Source organism: Oryctolagus cuniculus, chromosome 7 (assembly GCF_964237555.1).
Source record: "Oryctolagus cuniculus chromosome 7, mOryCun1.1, whole genome shotgun sequence".
NCBI classification, from domain to species: Eukaryota; Metazoa; Chordata; class Mammalia; order Lagomorpha; family Leporidae; genus Oryctolagus; species Oryctolagus cuniculus.
In genome coordinates, this window is record NC_091438.1 from 61,795,198 (window position 1) to 61,819,453 (window position 24,256).

A 24,256-nucleotide genomic window follows, 5' to 3' on the forward strand; every position below is an offset into this window, starting at 1 on the left:
CATTAGCAGGAGCCCGGATTGGAAATGGAGCAGCTGGGACTCAAACTGGCTCTCCGATATGGGAAGCCAGTGTCATAAGCTGTGGCTTAACCAGCTGTGCCACAGTGCTGGCCCCTGAACCTACATTCTTGAAGTTTGTCTTTTCCTTTCTGCTATGACATGCACACTGAAAGGTGCCCTGGCAATCTAACACCAGGGGTCAGCAAATGCTCTTAACAGAGCCGAGCAGCCCTCAGTAAAAGCACCCATAGGCAGCATGTGAATGAGTGCTGTAAACATGTTCACTTATATGTTAAAGGCAGCTGACAGATTTTGTTCATATTTTGTGGACTGGTTTTTTTAAAGATTTATTTGAAAGGCAGAGTTACAGAGTAAACCAGTCAGCTGGTTTACTCCCCCAGTAGCTACAATGGCTGGAACTGGGCTTATCTGGAGCCAGGAGCTTCTTCCAGGTCTCCCATGCAGGTGCAGGGGCCCAAGGACTTCGGCCATCTTCTGCTTTCTCAGGCCATAGCAGAGAGCTGGATTGGAAGTGGAGCAGCCGGGACTAGAACCAGTGCCCACTGGGAAGCTGGCACTGCAGGTGGAGGCCCCAACAGCACAATTTTTTCTATAACTACCTTAAAGAATTTTAATTACAAGAGAAGATTCAGACAGTTTAGAGCCATGTAAAATTTAACTAAACCTCTTGTTAGGGACTCAAAATATTCACCCTTAATTCCTGCCTTCACACAGCCTGTTGGGATCTTCCAGGTCATACATTCTGCTTCTCTGGAAGGGAGCAGGTGCTCACCATTCATCATAGAATTCCAGTGGCTAAGGCGCCCTTTTGTGATGCTGTTATTTCACCAAAATGCCATTTACCGTATTTTTCATGTACCTTTATCACTGGCAATATATTTTATTTCTGTACACTATTGATTTCCTGTGCCTTTACAAAACAGCGTGCAATAGTTCATGCTGAAGTCAAGTTGCTCGTACGGAGGTGGTAAAGAAATGAAGTGTCCCTGAATAGTTTGCTCCATAGAGACAATTATCAAAGGCTTCTTCCCAAGTCACTGTGAGTGAACTCCAATTTTTCAAGATCCACCGGTCTTTTTGGGAGTCAGATTGTTCCTCTTTTAAGTGATAACCATTTGAATGGGCCACATAGCTTGTAAGACAGAAACCTCAGGACCAGGCCGGTGCCGCGGCTCAATAGGCTAATTCTCCACCTAGCGGCGCTGGCACACTGGGTTCTAGTCCCGGTCGGGGCGCTGGATTCTGTCCAGGTTGCCCCTCTTCCAGGCCAGCTTTCTGTTGTGGCCCGGGAAGGCAGTGGAGGATGGCTCAAGTGCTTGGGCCTTGCACCCCATGGGAGACCAGAAGCACCTGGCTCCTGCCTTCGGATCAGCGTGGTGCGCCAGCCGCAGCGTGCCAGCCATGGCGGCCATTGGAGGGTGAACCAACAGCAAAAGGAAGACCTTTGTCTCTCTCTCTCTCTCTCTCACTATCCACTCTGCCTGTCAAAAAACAAACAAACAAAAAAACACCTCAGGACCAGAAACTTAAGATATCTTTGGTCCAAGGAATTAAAAGGGTATTGTATGGCAATGAAAAATGTGCTTCTGTATGAGGTGGAGTTTTTTATTTAAAAAAATTATTTAGAAGAGTTACAGAGGCCGGCACCATGGCTCAATAGGCTAATCCTCCACCTGTGGCGCCAGCACACCAGGTTCTAGTCCCAGTCGGGGTGCCGGATTCTGTCCTGGTTGCTCCTCTTCCAGGCCAGCTCTCTGCTGTGGCCTGGGAGTGCAGTGGAGGATGGCCCAAGTCCTTGGGCCCTGCACCCTCATGGGAGACCAGGAGAAGCACCTGGCTCCTGGCTTCGGATCAGCGTGGTGCAATGGCTGCAGTGGGCCGGCCACAGCGGCCATTGTGGGGTGAACCAACGGAAAAAGGAAGACCTTTCTGTCTCTCTCACTGTCCACTCTGCCTTCAAAAAAAAAAAAAAAAAAAAAAAGTTACAGGAAGAGAGAGATCATCTATCAGTTCATTCCCCAAATGACTGCAATGGCCAGGGCTGGATTAGGCTGAAGCCAGAAGCTTGGAATCCCATCTGGGTCTCCCTTGTGGGTGCAGAGGTCCAAGCACTTTGGCCATCTTCAGCTGCTTTCCCAGGCACATTAGCAGGGAGCTGGATAGGAAGTGGAGCAAGAGGAACTCAAACCATCACTCATATGGCATGCTGGTGTCACAGGCAGTGGCTCAGCCTGCCAGGCCACAGCACCAGCCCCAAGGAGGCCACCAAGGAGCCCATCAGTACCCTCCTTTAGCGTGAGAGTGCCAACAGCAACAGTGACTGCCGTGCGCCTGGCCCTGTGGAGGCTGTGTGGGGAGCAGTGGCACTGAGGAAGCTTTTAAGGATTTGGAGAACAATGGACCCTGCCTTCCTGAGGGGTGCTAGGTGACAACTGCAGTACATGTGGTTCCCAACTTGATGGCCATCTTTAGGGATCGCCAGGAAAGGGGGGTGGCAATTAGGAATATTGTTGAGATCTAGCAAGTAAATTAGTAGGAGCTGGAGGTCATAAAAATTTGTACAATAAATGTTAAATACAAGGTTTTTCTTTTAGATTTATTTGAAAAGTAGAGTGACAGAGAAAGAGAGACAGATGAATGGCTGCAACAGCCTGACCTGGGCCTGGCCTAAGCCAAGAACCAGAAACTCCATCTGGATCTCCCCCGGCACCCCGTGGGTGGATTCTGGCTTTGGCCTGGCCCTGCCACTTCCATTCCAGCTCCCTGCTAATGTGCCTGGGAAAGCAGCAAAAGATGGCCCAAGTGCTTGGGGCCCTACACCCATGTGGGAGACCCAGAAGAAGCTTCTGGCTCCTTCTTGGAATTGGCCCAGCTCTGGCCACTGCAGCCATATTGGGAATGAACCAGTGCATGGAAAATCTGTCTCTCCAACACCTCCACCCCTACCTGCCAACTCTGCCTTTCAAATAAATAAATCTTTAAAAAAAGATTTTCCCACTGTAACTTATCTTTTAATTCCATTTCCCACTAACTTTTTGAAGCCCTCTTGTATGTGCAGAAGCTTTATGTAGAGTCAAGTTTGTCTCACTTCACACCTGTGTCCCCAGTGCTGCAAGGGCTTCCCAGGAGAAGTCCTTTCTCATGACCTGGAACTTAATGAAAGGAAACCCTCTGCGAAAAAGTTGTAGTGGTCTTCTCACTTCTGCTTTCCTAGTCTCACACAATTTTCTGAACGAATTGATTTCTTTAAAAATTTCTGCTTATTTATTTTCATTTTATTGGAAAAGCAGAGAGACAGAGAGATGGAGAGAGACCTTTCAACCCTAGTTCACCCCCTAAATGCCTGCAACAGAAACCAGGAGCTCGGAATTCAGTCTGGATCTCCCCTGTGTGTGGCAGGGACCTGAGTACTTGAACCACTCATTACCTGCTACCTCCCAGGGTACCTGTTAGCAGGAAGCTGGATTGGAAGCAGAGGAGCTGGAACTCGAATCGTGTACTCTGATGTGGGATTATGTGTCCCAAGTGCTGACTTAACTGCTACGCCAAAGGCCTACCCCTTAATTGATTGTTTAAAAACATACAAAAAATGCAGTCTTTTAATATATGGTTTTTATTGAACATACGTAAGATTCACCTTTATTATTAACACTTTACAAATTAAAAATTGCTTTTTGTAAAAAAAAATCCAGGATTTATCATTGTACATTTGAAACAAAGAAATACATAAATATGAAGGTCATTCTCCAAGTATTAGAATACTAATGGAATCACTTCAATAAAATCTTACAAACACATTTGCATGATTAACCACACACTGTATCAACTTCCAAAGGATCAAATAAACACATGAGGAAGGTGATCCTTAAAATAAGATGTATTTTAAAAAAACCATCAACTTGTATGAACTCTAAATGTCTTCTCCTGCATGGATTTGGTCAATGAGTATTGCCAGTAGGAGAAACTTTTTGTTATATACCTAAGGTAAACATAAACATCTGAAAACATGACTATGTGGAGTAAACGGCTTTGTCAGCTTCGTGGTATGTGGGAGTAGCTATGCAGACCACCCACATAACCATCTAAAAGATACTGTGTACACACCATATGGAAAGCACATACAAGGGAATAAAATAAGGCTTCTGTTTCCAGAGCAGTCTTACATCTGGCTTAATGCAGGTATATCCTATCCTGTATATTTTAGACTTCATGTTCTTGAACATCTCAGCTATGAACATTATGCATAGTACCTAGGCCAACACATGAGTAGTGGCATAACACAATTTCATCTTCAGTGCTTGATTACAGTCACAAAACGTACCATTGGAGAGAACAAGAGAGCTGAGCAGGCAAAATTCCTGAACTGGCCAAGTTAAAGAGCATTAAGAAAATAAAATGCACCCCCACTCCTGCCCCAGACCTAAGAGCCCTGTCTGTCTCAGAGAAGTGTGATGTGACACTTCAATAAAATGTTTAATAATACTGTCAGCTTGAGCTTACACAGTGGTCTAGTCAGCACGGAAATCTGAAAGCCTAAAACTACTCCTGCATGCTTTATTAAAACTTACTGCCCCTGGAATTTGGATATGTTTTGACTGGTGGTTAGCAGAGGTTGTTTTCTTTCTAGCCACAAATGGGCTAAGTGGTTGACCTCTGTGGCCCATAGTTTTGTACAAAAAAAGCATATACAGAAGACTCTATTTTAGATATTACTCTGATTTTTTTAAAGATGTATTTGTTCCTATGAAAGAGAGAGTGACAGAGAGCGAGTGCAAGCAAGATCTTCCATCTGCCCTGTTCACTCCCCAAAAGCTCACAATAGCCAGAGCTGGGCCAGGCGGGTAGCAGGGACCCCAGTATTTGGATCATCATCTGCTATCCTTCCAGGCACATTAGCAGGCAGCTGGCCGGGAAGCAGAGCAGCCAGGACTCACACTGGCACTTGGTCACTAGATGTGAGCATCCTAAGCAGTGGCTTAACCTACTGCACCATTATGCCTGCCCCTGTTCTGCTAGTTTTACACTGGAATGGGATGGTGGAGTTTGGGATTCTTGGTCAAGACTTTTTCAAATCATAAGCACAAATCCACATTAGTTTGTTTGAACACAGAGAACTTCAAAATCACCAAGGGGAGTAAACCATTAAAATGTACCTTCTCTCCCCTGTATTCCCCTCAGTTACCAGCTCAAGTCCCAGGGAGCTGGTCTCCAGGCTGGCCTGTGCCTTCTCCCAAACAAGATACATAAGACTGTAATTTATCTCTCCATAGATATACAGCTTTGAAATATGATTAGCCTTTATCTCTAGGAGAGAATCAGAAGTCTTATACATCTACAAATTCTCCAAGACTAGGTGATTGTAAGTTTGACTTTAACATTTAAAAAGCCAATTATTAAGAATCTAAATTTTCAAAACTCAAAATGGAATCAAAAGTGGACTTGGTATTTGATAAATAGATTTTTTCAATAGCCACAGGGTTAAAATATTAGCAATGCAAGCTCTAAAAAGAAAAACTAGAAAGTAAGGCAGACGAATAGGCAGCTCTCAATGCATACTTTGAAGTGGTTGTGCTGAAATCTGAGGGCAAAGCAGGCTCACAGGGGTGGAGCAGAGTGAATTCAAGCTTCCACTGACCTCAGAGGACATTACCATTAATTCTTTCTTTTTCTAATCAATGTTGATATTCAGTAAAATATTCATTATATTTACTACTACAAAATAAATTTAATTGATAGCTGCTAAAATTATAAGGCCATGAAGTTTATACTTTTCAAAATCTCTTCACAGTTGAAGAATCCTGTACTATTCTGCATACTGAGAGTCAGTCTTACATAAAGGTCACCAGGCCAAGGACAGCCAAGGAGGAGAGAGACAGGTGGACAAGGGTCCTGCCCTGATCCTAGCACCTTTAGTATTTCTGACAAATGTCCTCAATGGACCCCACTTATAATCTACATTGATTATTTTTAAAAGCACAAACACATGTACAGAAGTGTCAATAAAAATATAGCTAAGAAATAATATTTTGAAAATAGAAAAATATGCTTTAAAAAGTCATAATAAATATTTCTTTAAACAATCCTTCATCTTTCTATTAAAAACTTTCTTTGATGCTTTCCATAATATATAATGAATTTTACTTGAAGAAAGAGAACAAGTCTTTACTACTTTTCCTTGGTTAGACTAAAATGTTCAGGTCAATGTATTTTTTCAAAGTAAATTTGACAGGCAGAGTTAGACAGTGAGAGAGAGAGAGACAGAGAGAAAGGTCTTCCTTCCGTCGGTTCACCCCCAAAATGGCTGCTATGGCCGGCGCACTGCGCCAAGCCGAAGCCAGGAGTCAGGTGCTTCCTCCTGGTCTCCCATGCAGGTGCAGGAACCCAAGCACCTGGGCCATCCTCCACTGCCTTCCCGGGCCACAGCAGAGAGCTGGACTGGAAGAGGAGTAGCCGGGACTAGAACTCAGCGCCCATAGGGGATGTTGGTGCCGCAGGCGGAGGATTAACCAAGTGAGCCACGGCGCCAGCCCTCTTCAAAATAAATCTTAAAAAATAAAAAGTATAACTAATGACCAGATGATTCTCTTTTAACATTCAAAATATTCTAAAACAGAGTGTCATTTTAAAAACTTCAGAATCTACTTGTAAAAATAGTGTTTGATTTTAATGTAGAATATCCAATCCAATCCTTGAAATATTAAAAAAAAATAAGTCCTAACAGGAACTATTCAAAAATCTCCAAACCTTTATATTTGAATATTAAAAATAATATAATTTCTCCCTTATTTTGCCAACATGAAAATACTTCAACCAAAGTAATTCTATTCTGAAATATTATTGTCATTCTTGGGCATGATTTTGGAAGTAAAGACTGGGAAATGCTATTTCTATACAATCCATCTTTCTTTAAAGACTAAGGGATTCCAAGAAGTGGAAACTGTTGTGTTGGATCAGAAAAACTCTTAAGGTTTATCTGCTGTGCTATTAAACTGGATCTAGACCACATACTGTGATTTTACAAATTCTATGTTATATTCTACTCGTGCCCCCAAAAACAACCAACCTCAGATACTGTAAGGGAGAAAACATACAAGTGACACCTGGCCACGCAGAATGGAACCTTGGGTCTGCATCAGGAGCATCAGGCAGCTGTCCCTGTCTTCTACCCGCTACCGTGACAGGGTGGTTTTCATTTTCAGACAAGCCTGAATTTACACGGAAAAGGCTGCTCTGTTTCCATCATTCACCGTTTCCCTCTGGTTCAAAATTTTGATTTCTCAAACCTTCATATCTTAACGTTCAGTTATTTAAAAGAGCTCTTCTGTTTGGATGCCTAATGGTAGCCTAACAGTCAACAGTACACTTATTTTGAGTCTCCTATACCATATATGCTGGTGGGGGCTCTGCAGCTCACCTGTATTAACAATAAGCAACAACATATACTGCATAATAATGTGTCACGTTCATTCACTTATCTCTGACTTAAACACATTTGCCATTTTGATTTATGATGATTATATTCAGAATGATTATTAAGCATTTTACATGTTTAAATTGTAATATAACATTTCCCCAAAGCATGAACACTCACATTTTATATCAATCAAAAAGAGTTAATAAACTTACTATAATACTTGTAGGTAGTATAATATGTAAGATTTCCTTAACAGGAGCACAATTATCTTGATGGAATTTATAGGCTTTAAATTATATTCACTATTGTCTCTCAAATGTAAAACTGAAATGAAAACATGGAGCCCAAACCTGTTGAGCACCATTGTCATAGATTTTACACCTGAATAATAAATGCAGATGCATCAAAGTGCTGTTTTCCTCACTGGGATGTTCTGAAAGCAAGAGCAGGCTTTTCACCTGCACGTACAGGACCACGGGAGCGGTGCACTCCCTGGCACGCTGGAGACTCACATTCGGATGATGATCCCTGCTTGTGGGAGGGAAAGGATGGTTGGTGGGCACTCTCCAAGAAGAAATCAGCATCAGCTTTCCTCTTGACAGATGAACTTCATTTACATAGGTTCATTTTCTCTGAGCAGCTTGAACAAAATGCTGGACACATCAACTGCCCACACTTTAAATCCAGGGGGAAGTTTCTGCTTATCAGCTTGTCTTCTAGCGTTTGATGACAACTTGTTCATAAGCACCAGACCCTACCCTAAAACAACAGCAAGGGGGAAAAAAAGACTTCAACATTTTCAGCTGCAGTATTTAGAATGGTTCTAAGTAGCAACATAATATGCATTTTTTCCATGAACTATTTGAAGATCCTTCTTCCTCATGGATTTTAAATTATCAAAGACACACATACAAAATGGAAAGATATTCTTTGCTCATGGATGGGAAGAATCAATATCACTAAAATGTCTATACTACCTAAAGCCATCTATAGGTTCAATGCAATCCCTATCAAAATACTAATGACATTCTTCACAGAATTAGAAAAAGCAATTCTAAAATTCATATGGAATCACAAAAGATCCAGAACAGCTAACGCGATCCTGAACAAGAAAAATCACAGGTCAATGGAACACAATAGAGAGCCCAGAAATGAATCCAGACACACAGCCAACTGATTTTTGACAAAAGTGCTCAGACCATACAAAGGAATAAGGATAATTTCTTCAACAAATGGGGCTTGCAAAGCTGGATGTAAATATGTAGAAAAATGAAATTAGATCCATGCCTCTCACCATATACAAAATTCAACTCAAGATGGATCAAAGACCTAAATTTAAGACCTGAGACTATGAAACTGCTGGAATAAAATGTAGGGGAAACACTCTAAGACATTAGTGTAGGAGTTAACTTCTTGGACAAGACCCCCAAAACACAGGCAACAAAAGCAAAATTAAACAAATGAGATTATATCAAACTCAGAAGCTTTTGCACAGCAAAGGAAACATCAACAGACTGAAGAGACAACCAACAGAATGGGAAAAAATATTTGCAAAATACCCATCTGACAAAGGATTAATATCCAGAATACATTAGCAACTTAAAAAACTCAACAACAAAAAACCAACCAATACAGTTGAGAAATGGGCAAAGACTTCAATAGACATTTCTCAAAACAAAATATAAATGGCCAACAAATACATGAAAAAATGTTCAGCATCACTAGCCATCAGGGAAATTCAAACCAAGACCACAACCAGATGTCACCTCACTCCTGTCAGAATGGCTAAAATCTAAAATACAGAGTAACAAACGCTGGCGAGGACATGGACAAAGGGGAACACTTACACACTGTTGGTGGGAATGTAAATTAGTACAGCCACTGTGGAAAACAGTGTGGAGATCTCTTAAAAAGCTAGAAATAGACTTGCCATATGACCCAGCAACCCCGCTTCTGTGTATATACCCAAAAGACTTGGACTCAATGTATCAAAGAGATACCTGCACCACCATGTTTTATAGCAGCACTGTTCACAGTAGCTAAAATTTGGAACCAAGCCGGCGCCACGGCTCACTAGGCTAATCCTCCGCCTTGCGGCGCCAGCACACCGGGTTCTAGTCCTGGTTGGGGCGCCGGATTCTGTCCCGGTTGCCCTTCTTCCAGGCCAGCTCTCTGCTGTGGCCAGGGAGTGCACTGGAGGATGGCCCAAGTACTTGGGCCCTGCACTCCATGGGAGACCAGGAGAAGTACCTGGCTCCTGCCATCGGATCAGCGCGGTGCGCCGGCTGCAGCAACCATTGGAGGGTGAACCAACAGCAAAAGGAAGACCTTTCTCTCTGTCTTTCTCTCTCACTGTCCACTCTGCCTGTCAAAAAAAAAAAAAAAAAAAAAAAAAGGAACCAACCAAGGTGTCCATCATCAGATGAATGGATAAAAATATGTTATAAATACACAATGGGATATTATTCAGCTATAAAGAAGAATGAAATGCTCCCATTTGCAGTAAATTAGATACAACTGGAGGGCATCATGTTGAGTGAAATAAGCCAGACCCAGAAATACAAATACCGCATGTTCTCCCTTACGTGGGAGCTAAAATTTAAAAAACAAACAGAAGAAATGTCTATGTATCAGTATTGCTGCAAATATAGTTTGTAAAACTCTGTTTTATAACTTTGTCAAATCAATGGTGAAGAACGCTATATGACTATAGTTTTAATGATCTGTGATTATCTTAAAATTTACTGTATATGGGTGAAATGGTCATCTTTCCATGCAATTATTGTTTATACCTATTGTCTACATTCCCTCTAAACCAGGGTTTTTTTCACTTGTTAAACTTTTTATTCAGTGAAATATTAAGGCTTTTTACTGGAATGTAAATTTAAAATGTGTTATCTTACAAACCAAAAATAAAAAAAAAAGGAGAGAGAAAAAGGGAGATGGAAGGAAGGAGGAAGGGAAGATCATTATGTTCTTAGAATTGTGTCTATAAATCATAATAGATGTTAAAAACTAATTAAAAGTTAAAATTAAAAAAAATTTTTACACAAAAATAAACTTGTTTCTTTCCATTTTTTAAGGATGTTTTTGTTTCATTTCGTTTCTTTCTCTTTGTAAAATTCTTTGTCCCTAAGAACATTCTGAAGTTCCCTTGTGCTGACACTGGCAGTGCATCAGGTCTTGTACTGAGTTAATGATCACAGTCTTCAGTTCTAACAGATGTCTGGTGTCTTCTTTAAAAAAGATGATTTAGTTATTTATTTAAAATACAGATACACACATATACACACAGATGGAGAGGGAGGAGAAGAGAGAGGGAGAGGAGGAGAGAGAGGAGAAGGAGGGAGAGAGAGAGAGATGGATCTCCCATTCACTGATTTATTCCCCAAATGCCTACAACAGCAGTTAGGCCTGTGCCAGGAGCCAGGAACTCAATCCGGGTCTCTTGCATGGGTTAAGCCATCACCTACTGCCTGCCAGGATGTGCATTAGCAGGAAGCTGGAAGCAGTAGTGGACCCAGGACTTTAACTCAGGCATTCTGACATGGGATGAGGGAGTCCCAAGTGGCATCTGAATTGTCATACCAAATGCCTGCCTGGGGTGTCTTAATGTACCTTTCTAGAAAGCCTGAGCATTTTTTTTAAGTCAACACACAATTGTCTTCACATGTGGTAGTGTTGCAAATTATTCTTGCATAATGCAGATTTAGAGAAAGAAGCCTGAAGGAGGTTTAAGAGACTGTCAGTTGTCCCTTTAAATCTATTCCCCCCTTCTTTATGGTATTAAATGGGTACAAGCTGCTTGGGTAGGACCACAATTCTTAAACTCTCATACTTCAGAAAAGATAATGGCGGGGCTGGCACTGTGGCATAGTGGGTAAAGCTGATGCCTGCAATGCAGGCATCCCACATGGGCGCCGGTTCGAGTCCTAGCTGTTCCACTTCTGATCCAGCTCTCTGCTATGGCCTGGGAAAGCAGTAGAAGATGGCCCAAGTCCTTGGAACCCTACACCATGTGGGAAGACCTGCAGGAAACACTAGGCTCCTGGCTTCGGATCAGCACAGCTCTGGCTGTTGTGGCCAACTGGAGAGCGAACCAGTGGATCAAAGACTTCTCTCTCTCTCTGCCTCTCCTTCTCTCTCTGTGTAACTGACTTTCAAGTAAATACATAAATGTTTTTTTTAAAAAGATATGGTTAAAGATAATTTCTAGATTTTTTTTGTTTTGTTTTGCCTTAAAACTTCCACAAGCTGGACTGTGGCGTGAGGTATTTTTATTCCCTTTTGTTAGTACTTAACCATCTGGTACACACTGTAAGGCAATGATGAACAGGTATCCAGCGCCTGTGGGTGTCTAAGTCGTGCGCACCAGTCCCAGCTCCAGGATAGCAGTGGGGCCCGGTGGGCCACCGCCTCCGGGGTGTTTAAGACTTGCGTTAGAAAGGGCTTGGGGACGCTAAGGGAGGAGCAGCCACCGCTCACCGTGGAGAAGAGGCAAAGGTTTTCAAAGATAATGGGGAATGGAATTAAAAATAAGTTGATTTTAGTGCAAAAAAATTTTAAAATCCATGCATATACAGCCTTTTCAAATTATACATTTTTCCATGAACTTTTTGAAGATGCTCTTAGGTGTGGCCAAATATTTAAGCTTTCTTCTATGACAAATGAATGGAAGAGGTGTGCCAACTTCTATGCTGCTTGTTTAAAGGGAAACTGCTTGCCCTGGACTGGGGGCAATCCAACTTTGACAGTGCAGGGTATCAGGATGGTGAAGTAACAAATGGAGGGCACCTGGGTCAGTGACTCGCCGTCTGGGGCACATTTTTCTCATCAACCTGCCCAGTGTATTTTTGGGTGTTTGTTACAGCAGCTTAGCCATTATCCTAATATGCCTGAACCAACTGACTTCTATTAACGAAATATGAAGTTTACCAAAAGAATTAAAATTTGCAAGCATTGTGAGTAAATTCCCAGATAGGCTATTTAAGCTAAGCATTGGCCTCCTTGGCAGAGGGTTTACTGTTGCTGCTGGTGCACTTGGACCTGGGCCTATGTTATAATGGAATGAAACCAGCATCCTCCCTTTGCTGCCCCTTGGTCTGGCAGGATGAAAGTCCTAAAGCCTGTGAAGCAGCGCGGTGTCTTTCAGATGACACCTGGCTTTAGATCTGTGGGTGAGAAGCATTCCACCCCTGCCCTGAAGCATCCCAAGGGGTCAGGAGAGCTGGGGTGGGTGTGGCATCAGGGAAGAGCCTTACTGTTTACAGTCATCACCATACCCATTTCTTTATCTGTACAGATGTCTGCTACCTGACACTGCACAATGCTGGCTCCTTGCCCTATTTAATTCAAAAACCTTATAAATCTTATGAAGTACCTCCATTAACACTACTATTTTACAGAGAAGATACTGAGGCAGAGGGAAGACACCAAAGATGCTTAGCTGTAAGTGGTAGAGCCTGACACTGAACCCAAGTAAGCCTGTGTTGTTAACCTCAGTGATGCAATTTTCTTTTTTGGTAGCTAGATAAAAGATGCCATCTGCCACGATCATGGGTGGAGCTGACTAAGCCAGGTCACTAAGCCAAGACAGGGATGAAGCCCACATCTGTCTACACCATGGCTCGTTCTCTTTGCAGTAGGAGACATTATCTCTGACATTCCCCAGTCTCCCTGTAGCACCAATATTAATAACCATGTCAACCTCTAATGACCTGTTTAGGCTTTCATGGACCAGGTGATCATTCCAACATTCATTTAAAGTGGGTGGGAGCCAATATGCCTTTACATCCTAGGTTCCAGATGATCTCTCAGCTAGAAATCATCTTTCTTTCCCTTGAATAACACACTAATGGTGAGCAGCCTTCTGTGTGCCAGATACTGTGGACTTTACCTAAGTGCTTTTGAAAAAACACTTTTACAGAAATTATGTAATTGAGTCTGCACAAAGATCCTGAGTGAGGTAATTTATCACTTTTGCCTTACAGGTCAGGAAACAAGGTTTACAGAGGCGAATGACATCGATAAACAGAAGAGCTGGATTTGACCTCAAACAGCCTGGTTTTTATCATTCACCATCCAAATTCCCTTTGGTTGGAATTATATATATATATATATATATACACACACACACACACACACACACACATATATATATGTATATATATATATATAAATACACACACACATATATATATTTGCTGTTCTTCTATTCAAATTGATAATATCCAGGACTTACCGAGTATATTATGTCATCTGCCCTTTAGAACAACCCCAAAGGACAAGCATGATTATTCCCACTTTCCAACAGAGGAACTAAAGTCCCATGGAAGTGACTGATTCACCCAGGCCCCAAAAGTGGTCTGGCTAGGATGTGAATCTAAGACTCTTGAACTCCAAAACCCATGTTCTGTCCACCACTCCTATCATTGTCCTCACAGACATTACTTTCCTTCCAGGTTCTCTGTCACTGGTCTCTTGTTCTCATTTACCCTTCAAAATCATGGCTAGTTACTTGTCTAAAATGCCAGTATGATAGGTCACATCCTGGTAAGAATAAATGGCAGCTTCCCACTGGACAAATGAGGTCATGGCCAATGGCTTCCCATTGAACACATAAGTAAAATAATATGTTATGGCAACAAAGGCCTTTTAGAACCTGGCCCCAAGACACCTGCCAACTTCATATCCCCAAACTCCCCTGCACTTGTCTCTTTTCGCAGACAATCTATTTATTGGCAACTGTCTAAGTAGGTTACATTATTCAAAAGCCAGTAAAGTACGGTGGTTAAGAACAATGGGCTTTGAACTCAAGGAGATATGAGTTTGAATCTTGGTTTTACCAGTTACTAGTTTTTTCTTTTTAATACTGGTAGGTGTTCTAGCTTTATTTTATTGAAATTTTGTTTATTTATTTGAAAAGAAGGGAGACAGACAAAAAGAGAGAGTGATTAATTTTCCATTGCTACTTTACTTTTCAGATGCCCACAAATGCTGGGACTGTGCAAAGTTCAATCTGGGAGCCTGGAACTTGATCTGGGTCTCCTATGTGGGTGGCAGAGGGTTTACTGTTGCTGCTGGTGCACTTGAGCCATCATATTCTGCCTCCCAGGATGTACACTAGCAGGAATCTGGACTGGAGGCAGAACAGCTGGGATATAAACCAGGCACAGTGATACGGAGTGATATGGAGATGCCCAAGTGGCATCTTCAATACTGTACCAAATGCACACTCTCCTTACCCCCTTCCCTTTACTAGTTCTAAGGCTTGGGTCAAATGATCGGTACTTCTTTATATCTTTGTTTCTATTTAAAAATGTATTCATTTATATATTTTTATTTTACTCAGAAGGCAGAGAGATAGAGATAGACAGAGAGAGATCTTCCAACTGCTGGTTCATCCCCCAAATGCCCATACAACAGGTAGAGCTGAGTCAGGCTGAAGCCAGGAGTCTGGAATTCACAGCTGGGTCTTTCAGGTGGGTATCAAGGTCCCAAGTACTTGGATTAAAAAAGATTTACTTATTTGAAAAGCAGAGTAACACACAGAGGGAGGGAGGAGAGGGAGAGAGAGAAAGAGAGATCTTCCATTTGCTAGTTCCCTCCACAAATGGCTGCAATGGCCAGGGCTGGGCCAGGCTGAAGCCAGGAGCGGGGAACTCTATTCCAGTCTTCCACATAGGTGGCGGGAACGCAAATACTTGAGCCATCGTCTACTGCTTCCTAGATGCAATAGCATGGAGCTGGATGTGAACAGAATCGGCACTCCAGTATGGATCAGGCATCCTAAGCAGTAGCTTAACTGGCTGCACCACAATGCCCTCCCCAGCTGCTGCTTCCCAGGATGCATCAGCAGAAAGCTGGACTGGAAGCAGCATAGTCAGGACTCAAACCAGGGACTCCCATTTGTGATGTACACATCCCAAGTGGTATATTAACTGCTGTGCTAAATGCCTGCCCCACTTACTAGTTTTGAGGCTTTGAACAAATTATCTCTGCTTCTTTGTATTTTTGTTTCCATTTAAAAAAGATTAATTATGTTGTAAGCATTCAAAGAGATACTGTAAGACATGAATAAAATAAATATGTGTGCCTGCTCCATCAGCAACAAATGCTGAAAATTACCTATGATTAATGTTTATTACTATATAATTATGTTTTAATTATTATACCTATACATTCTACTTATCTTTCCCATACTCGCCTGGCAAGTTCCCACTCATCTTTCAATCTCCCAAAGGCTCTCTAAGTGTCCACTATTCCAGGCAGTTTTCTTTGGCTGAGTCTGGTCTCACCTCTCTTGTCTCAGATTTCTCTGTACTTCTCTGTATTGCAGCACTTCCCATATTATTACAATTCTTTGTCTATCTCATCTGCTAGAAAGGATCAAACAGTAAATAATTAGACTGTGTGGGTCATACGGTCTCTGCTGGATTACTCAACTCTGTAGAGTGAAAGCAGCCACAGGCAACAAAAATAAGCAGGCACTGTCGTGTTCCAAGGAAACGTTACAAAGAGTGGGTCAGCTTGGCTCATAGCCTCCATTTGCCAACTCCATGTGCTAGCTGAGGGCAGAGCTGGATCCTTCCTGCTTGCATCTCTGTCTACAAGTTGGTTCAATAAACAGTCAACTGAACTTAGTAAGCAGAGGAGTCAATGACAGTTAATGAAAGCTCTAAACTGTGCCACATCTACAGACCCCTTTTCAAATTACTCCCTCATAGCATTTTTGTATCTCCTCCTCTTAGCTACTTATCATATCTGACTGTAGTTAGCTGATGTTAGGTGTTTGCTGTTAGACTCTACTGTTGTATCTTTTGGACCTTGCAGGATTCTACATATAGGAGGGACTCCTTAAAATGACTGTTGGTAGGAGAAATGATTGAAAAATTCTTTCAGGCTTTGGGCATGAGAATAATATAACTGTCTTAGTCCAAGGGGCTCCAATCTCTTCAACTCTGCCTTATTCAGTGGTTGTGTAGGGACTGTACGTGAATCATGTGTAGAAAGAGTAACTATCAGGAGAACACAGAAAGGCAGAAACCAGGCAGTGGGCAAGCCAGGAAGTGACCATAATTCCCAAGGTGTTCTCAGCATCTGGACTCACTACCATTTGATACAGTTCTGAGAACCAGAGGGGCAAGCTGTCTTCATCGGAATCTGAATAAGTATCAAATGATGTTTGGTTTTCAGAACTTTTCTTAGTATGGATGTTAAAGTCTATGGGATAGGTAAAGGAGGGTACAAGAAAGGTTAGTATCAGTTTATGTCACTGAGTGGCTGTTTAAATGTTCACAACAGATAAGTGGCTGAAAATGTAATTTTGTTTTGGTATTTCTAAAATAAAGACTAAGAACATTTTTCTAAATGTCCTTCTTATTTTGCAAGTTACTCAATGCTCTAACTGGCCCTTTAATGATATATTCTAAAAATATACCTAAGGAAATTAACTTGCAAAATATAATGCAAAGATAGATAGCCAGGACAGGTGTTTGGCCTAGCAGGTAAGATGCCTGCACCCTCTATCAGAGTGCCTGGATTCAATGCTCACCTGATTCCAGCTTCCAGCTAGTGCAAATCCTGAGAGGCGGTAGTGATGGCTCAAGTGATTGGGTTACTGCCATTCATGTAGGAGACCTGGACTGGGTTCCTGGGTTCTGGCTTTGGCTTTAGCTCAGCTCTGGCCATCACAGGAATTTGGGCCATGAACCAGCAGATGGGAGCTTGTTCTCTCTTTGCCTTTCTGCCTCACTTTCTATTCCTTTGCTTATCAAATAAATTAATTAAATTTTAAAAAAAGATAGATACCCCGAATGAGGAAAACTGAACCTCAACTCTTCTCTTAGTAACTACTAGTATTTGTATTATCTAGCACCAGTCTACTAAAAAAGTGAAATATTCATCCTCTACTCATGAGCATTGTTCTTAAGTTAGTATATATTTCAATAAGATACTGATTGGACTACGTACCTATTTGGAAGATGATGACTGCCAAAGGTTGTACTTCCCCCAGGACCCACAAACAACCTCAGTCCTTCTTCTGCAACACACATTTAAAATGTTTGTTATAGGTGTAATTAGTAATTATCATATAATATTCATATTGTAATTCATATTTTACACAGCTTGTTAAAGAAATAAAAAACTTCAAAATTAAAATGAAATACATGTTTTATAGCAGTTATTTCCCTTCAACTCCCCGAAAGTTCTTTCTTCTAACTGAGTAACAAGGACAGCTCTTCCTACAAATTTGCAAAACAAGTAAGGTTTAATTATTTCTCTTTATAACAAGTTACATAATGAGACTAGGTCCACTGTTAAGTACTCTATGTTTACTCTGGAAAGAATAATTACACCTTTCAAATTGGTGGCATATAAATTTTCAATTCTGGGGAAAGAGCTAAAGAGGGAATGAAGGATTCCATTTTTACCATTGTTCCAAGACCACCACTCCAACCCTCCAATTTGTAACAGTGACTTGTAGCGTTTACAACAGATGCAGACACAGCGAAGAGAGAGCCATTATTAAGAAAGATAATAAAAGTTTTCTTTAAAATTGATCTCTTCTAACTGAAGTTTTCTGTTTTTCCAAATGGAATATTTATTCTCAGAAACAAATAAGCTACAAGTTATCTGGAGAATTTTTTTTACCTTGAGATTTTTATGGGCATAAAATGATTTTACAAATAAGCAGCTGCCTCTTTACCGCTGACCACCTGGATTATAGGAATTTTCACTTAATAGTTATCTACACACCTTCTGCACTGGAATCCAGGCTGAAGTCTTGACTCTGTAGTATTTTCTCCACAATATCATCGGCATCCACTCTGGTGTCATCAACTCGCTTCAGCTGAGATTCCACAGAATCTTGTTTCACTGGGCATCTTTGGAAAGAATTAAATTTTTTCCACCTTTTTATTATGTTATGAAAACAAAGGTTTTTTTTTTTTTGTGTGTGTGTGTTTAATTTAAATTTATCCTTTAAAATAAAAGGATACCTGTTAAGTTTTTCTGAAGCTGTATCTTCTTTATCAGTTGTATCAAGATTGGGTTCAGCTACTTTTGGCTCAATCTCATCACATGGCTCTAGAATACTTTCAATTCCTGTTGATGTACTTCCCACCGAGGTATTTCTCCTGTGGCACAGCTCTGAGAAACTAGATGACCGGGAGTGACATGAACTATACCCTGTAGGAGAAAACCACTTTGGATATAATACTGAAATCAAATCCCCTGCAACTTAACATCTTTCTCCCACACCATAGCAGTTCCTAGTCCTTTTGGAACAATAAAGAATTCAACTTCAATGTTAGCCTCTACCTGATACTTTTGACTGCTGGCTTGCATAGCTTGATGTTCTAGAATGTCCACAGGCACCGAGTTCATCTGGAACAGAGGTACTCTTTGCTGAAAGATCTGCAATATGTCACACCATGATGTTACTATTACTGCCAACAAGTTAATGGTCAATTTGCATTTTAATCTGCGGCTTTTATAAACTGTCAAGTTCATTTTCAAGAAAAATAAGATACAAAGTGATAGATCTTTTAAGTACAACAGATTGTTCACTGAGGAACTGCAGTATTTTTTATAACACTTAACAGCACTTTTCTCTTAAAACTATTACAGTTTTTATGTTCAATATTTCTTTAAAAAATGAATTGGGTTTTAGTATTTTTTTAAGATTTATTTATTTATTTGAAAGGCAGAGTTACAGAGAGAAAGAGAGAGAGAGATCTTCCATCTGCTGATTTAACTCCCCAAATAGCTTCAAAAAATGCCCTGCATTTTTTATTTAGTATAATTATTATGTTATAATAAAATTGCCAGGTTTTAGTATGGTTTTTGAAGAAATCCTGTTTTCTCAAAAATCTATCACAGCAGTAAACTAAAAAGCACTTTATTACTTTAAATTTTTAAAAAAACATTTATTTGACAGGCAGAGTTACAAAAACAGAGGGAGAGACATCTGCTGATCCACTCCCTAAATGGCCTCAACAGCTGGGGCTAGGCCAGGCCAAAACCTGGAATTCCACTGGTTCTCCCACATGAGGTGGCAGGTGCCCAAGCCCCTGGGTCATCTTCCACTACTTTCCCAGGAGCATTAGCAGGGAACTGGATCTGAAGTGCAGCAGCTGGGACTTGAACTGGTGCTTACATGGGATGCCAAGCATCACAGGTGGCAGCTTTACATACTGCATTACAACAAAAGCTCCATGAATTACTTTAATGCTAGTGTTGCTAATGGTAACCTATAATTTGGGCAATATCTGTGGCTTAAATCAACTCAGCATGGAATGTAGCACTGAGAGTAAAAGTTCTTAAGAAATTGACTAATATTCAGTGTAAATGTACCAAAAATTAGTGCCATGGCATTTATGGTAGTTCTCTAATCAACTGCATGGTTTAGATGCAGTTACATGTGTCCAGAATTAGGGCCCTTCCAAAGAATACAGAAGTGTGATCATTTTCATTAGGGTGAAATATTTGGAAGCTAGAACCATTTTTAACTCAGAAGCAAAAGGAAAGCAACTGAGTAATACAGCTGTTACAGCAGTAGTTCTAGGAATGCTATTGAGTGCATTTGAACAATAAATGCTGCCAAACAAGTAAGCTCCTGGAGTGGTCTGGCCCTTCTGCAAGGTTTCTCATTTTCAGATAGACCCTACGTATCCCAAACATCTGGTCCCAAATCCAAGGTTCACACCCCAACAAAAATCTGATATCAGAGAATTGGTTCATATCAAGAATTAAATAGACTTAATTCTTTACTCCTGCTTTGGATCAGATCTTAACTCACCCCTTTATCTTCTGGTTTTCAAAAAGTGTATTCATTCAATAAATATTTATTAAGCTCTCACACCAAGTTAGGTGCCCGATACTGTACAAAGTATAGCAGGTGAAAAATACATAAGACAAAATATATAAATAAGGCAGAAGTAAGTAGTTATAATACAAAATGGAGGGCCGGTGCTGAGGCATAGTGGGTAAAGCCACCACCTGCAGCACTGGCATCCCGTATGGGTACCAGCTGGAGTCCCAGCTGCTCCATTTCCAATACAGCACCCTGCTAATGTGCCTGGGAAATCAGTAGAAGATGGCCCAAGTCCTTAGGCCCTTGTACGCAAGTGGGAGACCCAGAAGAAGCTCCAGGCTCCTGGCTTCAGATTGACCCAGCTTCAACTGTTGTGGCCATTTGGGGAGTGAACCAGCAGATGGAAGACCTCTCTTTCTTTCTGCCTCTGCCTCTCTATAACCCTACCTTTCAAATAAATAAATAAATCTTTAAGAAAAAATACAATATGGCAAGTATTAAAATACATGCAGTGGGTGGGGATGGCGACGTGGCACAGTGGCGTAAGCCACTGCTTGGCAGGCCACATCCCATACTGTAGTGCCTGGGATTGAATCCTGTCTCCACTTCTGAACCAGCTTCCTGCTAATGCACCTGGGATGCACTAGATGATAGCCCAAGTACTTGGGTTCTTGCCATCCACCTCAGCTGAGTTCCTGGCTCCTGGTTTTGGACTGGCCCAGCCCCAGATGTTGCAGGCATTTGGGGGAGTGAAACAGTTAGTAGATCTCTATCTTTGTCTCTCTGCCTTTCAAATAATTAAATAAAAACTTTAAGTGGAGGAAAGACCTTGTGGAGGAGGTTTACTCTCCAGACTTTAACGATGTAAGGAATTTCTCAGCTAGATGAGGAAGGCAGAGGCACTGGCATAGGAGAGAGGATGCCTTTCTGCAGAGAAGCAGCTTGCTATGTTGGCAAACAGGGTGGTGGTGTAGATAACTGAGGGGAAAAGAGGATGGTGAGATGGGCGGGTGCCTGCTGACACAGGGCCTTCCACGAGCCTAAGGAAGGAATCAGTTCAGTGGGTCTACGTGAGGGTGTGACACAACCAGATCTGTGTTTTGGAAAGATCACTTTGGGATCTCTGAATTTCAGTTTTAGGAAGGTTTCCAGGAATCCTAACAATTTAGATGACAGAGTTTGAGGAATTCCCTACCCATCCTGCCTCTGCTGCATCAACTTTTACCTGGATTTCTATCTTGCCAGACAAGCCTACAAAAAATTACAGGCTGTTAGCTCCCACGATTTGCTTGAGCCAATTCTTACAACATTTATTTAAAAAATCAGACCAGAAAATATTCTGACATGAGAACAGGCAGGATCCTGGGCCCCCTGAGCAACTGCCAATCCGCCTAGGCCTACACAGAGCTGGAAAGTCTTGACAGGGTGAGAATCTGACTGGTTTCCTTAGAGAGAATTACATTGGCACTTCTGAACTTGAAGACTCTCATATAGGGCTGACCTGGGCTAGAGACGTTACTGCCCTATTTGGAAAAATTCCTACCAATTCTAGTTCCAAGCTACAAAGGGATTGCTGGGTTCTCTCAAGGTTTGAATACTCCCCATGTTCCAACAAATGTTCCAAGGAAAGTTCCCACTGAACTACCAAAAAGGACTAGGGAAACACTTTGAGATCAGCAAGGGGCTCTGCCACTGAAAGGACTTACTTTTGAAGAATATTTGAAGGAGGGGGAGTCTTTTACCTTCAATAGGGAGAGCTCTTTATTCACCTGTGACACAGCCTGAACTCTAGTCACTAGGCTAGAAGTCCACAAAACTTCTTAATGTATGGATAAACACGTAAAAGTCAATTCTTTAAAAATCATTTTTCTGTGCCAGAAGTTTATTATTCCTTTAGAAATTGTGCCAAGGTGGGTGTTCAGCCTAGTAAGACACTGGTTGGGATGCATATGTCCCATACTTGGGTGCCTGGGTTTGGTGCTCAGCTCCCAATTCCAGCTTCCTGCTGGTGCAGATTCTGAGAGGCAGCAGGTAACGGCTCAAGTGGATGGACTGAGCTCGTGGCTCTGGGCTTTGGCCCACACCAGTCCTAGCCATTATGGGCGTTAGTGGATTAAGCCAGAGAACAGGAATTCTCTTTCTACCTTTCAAATAAAAGTAAACAAATAAAAATTATGCCACTTACATGCTTAGTGGCATTTTGTGGTGACCTTTCCCCCCTCCACCTTAGTACCTATCTCCCTCTTGACCAATTTTGTTATCCCCTTTAATAAATTCATAATGTTTTTATTTAAAAAAATCTAAATTCAGTGAATTTCATTATGCTGAGGATACAATGACAAGTGAGACCTGATCACAAAGAACTTAGAGTCTGGAGAGGGAGAAAGATAAACAGACAGACTGCAATGTAACATGTAGGGGCCAGCGCTGTGGCGTAGTGGGTAAAGCCACCACCTGCAGTGCAGGCATCCCATAGGGCGCCAGTTCTAGTGCCAGCTGCTCCACTTCTGATCCAGCTCTCTGCTATGGCCTGGGAAAGCAGTACAATGGCCCAAGTCCTTGGGACCCTGCCACCCTTGTGGGGGACCCAGATGAAGGGCTTTGCATAGGCCCAGCTCTGGCCATTGCAGCTATTTGGGGAGTGAATCAGTGGATGGAAGACTTCTCTCTCTCTGTGCCTCTCTGTAACTCTGCCTTTCAAATAAATAAATCTTTAAAAAACAAAACAAAAAAACATGTACACAAACTGGCTCTTTCAAAAAGCATTCGGAAATTTGTACCTGGTATTCAGGGGGGAGGTCCAGAGGCAACACAATTTGTGAATTTACACTCATTGGTAGTTAAATCCAAGTGTATAGATGATATTGCTCCGGAAAGGGAGAAGATGGAACCTGTGGTTTTAAGGGGAAGTTGGGAGAAGATGGAGAAGTCTCCATAAAGCTAGGAAAGGAAAAGGTAGACAAGTGGGAGCCAATGGAAGAAAAACTTCAGGAAAGAATAAGTATCCATGTCAGATGAGGACAGGTAAATGCCCAGAGGATTTGATGATCATGTAACCGGAGATATCACCAAGGGAGAAAAGACAGGAGCTAGACTGCAAAGGTGTTTAAGAATAAGTGTGCTTTATATTCTTTCTATAAATCTGGCTAAAAAAAATTGTGTGATACAAATATCATTTCATGATGCTGTCTCTCTTTTTCTCCATCATATGTATGTAAATATTTGCAGAGAGAGGGAGAGATGGGGGGATGGGAAGGGAGAAGGAATTCAGAATATTTAAAAGCTGAATGGACAGAGAAAATGGAATGGTTTAAAAGTACAAAAGATTCACTGATCATAAATCAGGAAATTTCATAGTTACTACTAAGGTGGTGAAATTTTTATCACATTACATCACCTTTCTTTTCATTCTGTCAAATACATCCTGCTTATGTAACTTGGGACTCTCTAAGTCCTTTCCCTTCAACCTGGCATTTTCTCTATCTTGCTGTAAATATATATATATATATACACACACACACATATATATATATATATATATATATATATATATATATATATATATATAATTTATTTTCATTCTAAAGGCAGAGAGCCAGAGAAGATCTTCCATCTTCTCGTTCATTCCCCAAAAGCTTGCAGCAGCTGTCCTGAAGTCAGGAGCCCAGAACTCAGTCAGGATCTCCCAGGTGGATGGCAGGGACCCAGGCACTTGAGCCATCACCTGCTGCTTCCCATGGTGTGCATTAGGAGGAAGCGGGATTGGAAGTGGAGCTGGGACTCAAACCTGGGCATGCTGGTTTGGGCCCAAGTAGGGTCTCAACTACAGGGCCAAACACCAGCCCCTGTGACCTGCTTTTGACTCCTGAAGCAGATTCTGATTGTTGCTGCAAGTCTGCCTGCAGAAATGGATCTCAAGGTGTGGTCCAGTGACCAACAGCATCAGCATCATCTGGGAATTGTTAGTAATGTGAAATTTCAGACCCAACTCAGATCCATGGAAT

The 24,256-nt window shown here is 41.6% G+C and overlaps 1 protein-coding gene across 1 annotated transcript in view; it reads right to left on the bottom strand.

Moving 5' to 3' along the window:
- Positions 1–3,615: 3,615 nt before the first annotated feature.
- EEIG2 (EEIG family member 2) overlaps positions 3,616–24,256 on the bottom strand; it is a 79,125-nt gene continuing 58,484 nt past the window's right edge. The window contains exons 7-11 of the mRNA XM_002715816.5: positions 18,758–18,853; positions 18,436–18,625; positions 18,194–18,321; positions 17,408–17,477; positions 3,616–8,194 (exon numbers count right to left, since the gene is read on the bottom strand). Coding sequence (XP_002715862.3) covers positions 8,152–8,194; positions 17,408–17,477; positions 18,194–18,321; positions 18,436–18,625; positions 18,758–18,853 — 527 coding nt within the window. The 3' untranslated portion in view covers positions 3,616–8,151. The remainder of the gene's footprint in view (positions 8,195–17,407; positions 17,478–18,193; positions 18,322–18,435; positions 18,626–18,757; positions 18,854–24,256) is intronic.